The sequence below is a fragment of the Scylla paramamosain genome, chromosome 10 (assembly GCF_035594125.1).
Source record: "Scylla paramamosain isolate STU-SP2022 chromosome 10, ASM3559412v1, whole genome shotgun sequence".
Classification (NCBI taxonomy): domain Eukaryota; kingdom Metazoa; phylum Arthropoda; class Malacostraca; order Decapoda; family Portunidae; genus Scylla; species Scylla paramamosain.
This window is the reverse complement of record NC_087160.1, coordinates 27,411,932-27,416,931: the sequence shown is the minus strand read 5'-3', so window position 1 is coordinate 27,416,931 and position 5,000 is coordinate 27,411,932. Positions and strand designations below refer to the sequence as shown.

At 48.9% G+C, this 5,000-nt stretch overlaps 1 protein-coding gene across 3 annotated transcripts in view; it reads left to right on the top strand.

Moving 5' to 3' along the window:
* The window catches only part of LOC135104461 (unextended protein-like), a 123,780-nt gene that overhangs the window by 86,867 nt on the left and 31,913 nt on the right, over positions 1-5,000 (top strand). For all 3 annotated transcript variants that reach the window (XR_010270451.1, XM_064011929.1, XM_064011930.1), the window contains exon 7: positions 2,960-3,131. Coding sequence is in view for 2 of the 3 variants with exons in the window: in XM_064011929.1 (XP_063867999.1) it covers positions 2,960-3,131 (172 nt within the window). In the remaining variant the exon portion in view is untranslated. The remainder of the gene's footprint in view (positions 1-2,959; positions 3,132-5,000) is intronic.

Genomic DNA, 5,000 nt, shown 5'->3' with positions numbered 1-5,000 from the left:
CTAAATAAATAAATAGGCCAAGACCAAAGCATGTCTGTGGAAAGAAGAGACGACACCGCAGACCCAAATAATAATGAGCTATTAATGGGTGACCCTTTGGCGCTACTCATTCTGTGTCACCTTGATGGGTTGAATGAGATGCGCCTGTTGCCAAAAAATACTCTCACTCCACCCAGCATATATCAGCCTACGTGTGTGGCAAGGCAAGGCAAGGTGTGGCGAGGGGATGCGGTAATTTTGCTCCCTTGAAGCAGAGGGAACAGGTGTGGTAGGCCCGCTGTGGTGCCCGGCGTGCCAAGTGAGACTGCCATCTGCCCGTCTGTCTGGCACTGGTTGGCCGGCTACACAGGTACGGGTACGCTGTGGGGAGAGAGAAAAAGGTACTACACAGATAGACAGATATAAAGAGATAGATAGGTAAATAAATAGATATGTAGGGAGATAGATAGATAGATAGATAGATGAGCAGAGAGAGAGAGAGAGAAAGAGAGGAGAGAGAGAGAGAGAGAGAGAGAGAGAGAGAGAGAGAGAGAGAGAGAGAGAGAGAGGTTCCTACGTTGTTTTCAGAGTCAGCGGTGGCCGGAGAGGGAGATCTGTGTACCTGATTAGTTTTACTCACCCTTTCACCTGAGCACCAAACGGAAGGGTCAGATCCACCACCACCACCACTACCACAACTCATCGTCGTCCCAAACTTGGCAGCCTCGTCTGTGTATATAGCACATGCTGGCGGCTGAAGTGACGAGGGACGGCTTCCCGTTTGTCGTGGCGTTGGCATGGCCGCTGCGGGGAGCTTACGCACGCTGGCAATGGCATCAACCATTACCATTACTAATCTCCCAGTAATGAAGCTGCTAAGCTTATCAGCGCGTCCCCTCACGCCACACTGCCATACTAATTCATGCACCAGCTGGCCGTTTTATGCATGTGTTTAGATTTACGAGTGTGTAGGGTGGAGAGTAAATTATAGAGACTGCGGGATGAGAGGAGAGAAAGGGAAGAGTTCAGCGAGGCTTTTCATCTGTACCTGTACGACTGTTGTCACTTCTGCGTCGCTGCACCCCTGTTTACCTGCCTTGCTTACTCTTCGTCTCGAGGTGAGCTTATCCTGGGTGACTTACCTGTGTCGTGGCACATCGCCGCAACCCTCCCTTGACGCCAGCGCGAGGACAGCGGGCGGCAGAGATACTTACAATGCTTTGTAGGGATTAAGTGTTGCTGTCTGTCTCTGTACACCATGACCCAGAGAGAGAGAGAGAGAGAGAGAGAGAGAGAGAGAGAGAGAGAGAGAGAGAGAGTGAGAGAGAGAGAGACTGCACCTTTATCTCCGGTGTAAAAGTGTACCGCTAGCCGTGAATGCCCTACACCCCACCGGCAGTAGTCGCGCCGCCAGGCATCGTCGCCCTTGAGAAGGTGAAACTGTTTGTCGTCGACACTTGCACTTGAAACTCCGGCGGGTGACGAGAAACAAGCGAAGCTTCTCCTACTCTCGTGTGGGTGAGGGTAAGAAAGTTTGTTGTGCCATGTTTGTGTGTGTGTGTGTGTGTGTGTGTGTGTGTGTGTGTGTGTGTGTGTGTGTGTGTGTGTGTGTGTGTGTGTGTGTGTTGTTACTCATCTACGAGTACATATCTGTACCCCACCCTATTCTCTCTCTCTCTCTCTCTCTCTCTCTCTCTCTCTCTCTCTCTCTCTCTCTCTCTCTCTCTCTCTCTCTCTCTCTCTCTCTCTCTCTCTCTCTACTGTCTAATACAGCTGTTTGTGTCTTGGATGTTGTCTGCCGCAACCGTTGTGAGACGTTAATTCAGCTCGATCTTGATCTACAGAGAGAGAGAGAGAGAGAGAGAGAGAGAGAGAGAGAGAGAGAGAGAGAGAGAAGGTGCAGCAGGGAATGAAAAGCGTAGCAGTGACATGTGGTGACCGTGCAGCACATATAGAGTTCCGCCCTCGTGGCCCAGATGTATTATTTTGTTACCCAGATTGATGGCTTCGTAATTTCAAGTTTTTACATGTTGTCGTAAGTACACTGTGCACCACGCGCCCCGTTTAGTAAGGACGTATTGTTGGCAGCGTACAGTACGGGAGAGGGGAAGGGAAGGTGGAAGAGTGAAGAGCAGCGGCCAGCGGGAAGGAGTGATGGTTTATTGTACGCTGAGGACTTGGGGCTTAGAGGGTAGCAGGGGCCTGAGGGGGACGGGTAACCAGGTACACTGACTGGCAACAACAACAACCTACCTCCCCCTGCCCCTTCCTCTCAGCTCCCACTCTACATTTCACTGAGCTCATGCCACGGACCCTTACAGAGGCGCGTTGCCCCGCATCCTGGAATGGGGACATGGGAATATAGGGGTGCGGGGGAGAGTCATCCAGAGAACAGTTTCACCTTGACACAGTCCGAGGCGCCCTGGCGGCGGCATTTTACCTTCCTTCCACATCTTCCTGCCCTCATTCCTCCCTAACTTCCTACACCTGCCCCGACACGCACACACACACACACACACACACACACACACACACACACACACACACACACACACACACACACACACACACACACACACACACACACACACACACACACACACACACACACACACGATGGTAAGGAAATGTAAGGATAATGAGGAAGAGGGCTAAGAATTATTATCATTATTATTGTTATTATTATTGCTGTTCTTGTTCTAGTTGTTGTTTTTGTTGTTGTTGATGTTTTTGGTAGTGGAGGTGGTACTGGTGACAAGGAGGCGGCGTGAGGCCATGATGAGCAGCGTGGCCGGTCCAGTGAATGGCCCGCTCATCTCACGTGAGCGGTGTGTCATGGCGTCTCGTGTTGCTGTTGCTGAGTGGCGGGAGGCTTGCGTGTTGGGGTGTGGGGCATACTTTGAGGGCCAGGGTGTGTGGCGGGTGAGTGCATGCTTGTCTCAATGGCAGTGGTGTGAGTGTCTTCCTTGCTGTGTTGCAGGTGACGCACGACCACAATGACCTCAAGATGGAGGAGCAGAATATCATCTGCGGCGCCCTGGAACTTCACAAGAAGACGGTGGGAGAGGTGATGACGAAGCTTGAAGATGTGTACATGTTGAACGTCGACAGGAACCTTGACTTCGACACCATCAACGAAATCATGCAGCAAGGTGAGTGGCTCACAGGTACTGACGGTGGTGGTGCTGCTGCTTCTGACTCGGTACGCAGCACTCTACGGTACTGAGATGCCGCGCTACACGGATACCCTTGTGCGTCTCTATCACACAGGTCATGTCACGTCTTGATACTGGTTTTTCACTTGTATCGGCTGGCAAGCCTTTTATCACGTGTCCCAAGACGTATTTGAAAGTGCACACTTAAAAGAGGAACTTAACCTATTCAGCGTTCTACATGTTTCCATTATTCATGACGAACTCATTAAGTCTCGTGAACCAGAATATATTTCATGATTGGCGTGCCAATAGGGGGCATCAGAGCAGACCGTTTCCATCATGCTCTATACGTTTCCTGTCCACCATTCTTGCAGTGTCAGCTAAATCATGTGATTTCACTGCCGGACATACGAAACATCTTGAACTTTTGTTTTAATTTTTGTTATGATGATTCTTGCATCAGAAGACGTACTTGGTTTCAGTATTTTACTTTTTCCTTCTCGCGCAAGAACATGTTGGTCAGATACTCAAGTCAGCAACGTAAGATGAATGGTAAGTAGAGATTATTTGTTTTTCACTCCGTGCAGCATACTAATTCTAAATTCCTCCGCCTTCTCACGATTGTTCTGCTTCCACTTAAAGTTTGTTTGTGTTGAGTCGCGAACGTGTCATGCATACAGCCAGCCACTCTTTAATGTTTATTGATTATATATACGTTGTTTAAAATGCATCAATATCAGTAGTAAACTCATGAAAAGTATTCCTTGAATATCATAGCCATTTATGTCTCTTCATGGTCACTACATTTATTTTCGTCATGTCACTCCTTCCACTCCGCATGTGTCCCTTCTCTCACATCCCACACTGCTGAGTTTGCGGTTGGGGGTGAATGGGGAGACAGTGCCGTTGAGGTGGAGGGATGGTCAGGGTTGTGAGGATCGAGGCGTGGTGTTGGTGTTGGGCGAGGCAGGGCTGAAGATGAAGACTGCAGTACGAGTATATGGGCATAAGGTGACGTGAGGAGTGCGGCATAAGTAGGATGAATGTGGCAATAGTGCTCAGGATAAGGATGTTATAGGAGATAATAATGTAGGGCGGCGGCGGCGGCGGCGATGGTGGTTGTGGTGGGTTTATATGGATATCAACAAGATGTACTATTGCAGTAACGGATTAGCAAAGTATGGATGGCAAAAGAAGACAGGAAAAAATAAGAATTAGATGGAGAGATTGAGACAAAGTTTTACTAGAGTGACGTGGAATAGAAGGGCAACTGACAAGGGTGAGTAGAGGAGGTTCTGGAGAGTCCTTTGTCCTGCAGTGGAATCACAGAGGTTGATGACTATGATTGACGGTAGTGGTGGTAGTGACAGTGGTGGCTGTGTTGCCCTTCAGATAAGAGAAAACCTCGCCCACGGACTGCCACGACCTGACGCAGAGCGAGAGGTAGTCAGCAGAAAAAAAGTACCTTCGTGAACCTTGAATTTATTATATACATGCAGAAATGCAGAGAGATCACGGTGATCAGTTACAGAACGAAACCAAAATTTCTCACTGTAGGAAAGATTGCACAGTATTTTTTCTTCATAAAAAAAAAAAAATCTGTTGTTTATGGAATAAGTTATTTAAACAACAAGGAGGCACCATCGCCACCAGATCGATGCCACGGGGCGCAACGGCGAGGCGATCCTCGGCCAGCAGGAGGACTGAGCTAGTGCTGAGGAAAATAGAGGAATGTTCACCTGGTCCACCACATTGCCATATACCCCATTATTACTCTTCTCTCTCTCTCTCTCTCTCTCTCTCTCTCTCTCTCTCTCTCTCTCTCTCTCTCTCTCTCTCTCTCTCTCTCTCTCTCTCTAGCACTAC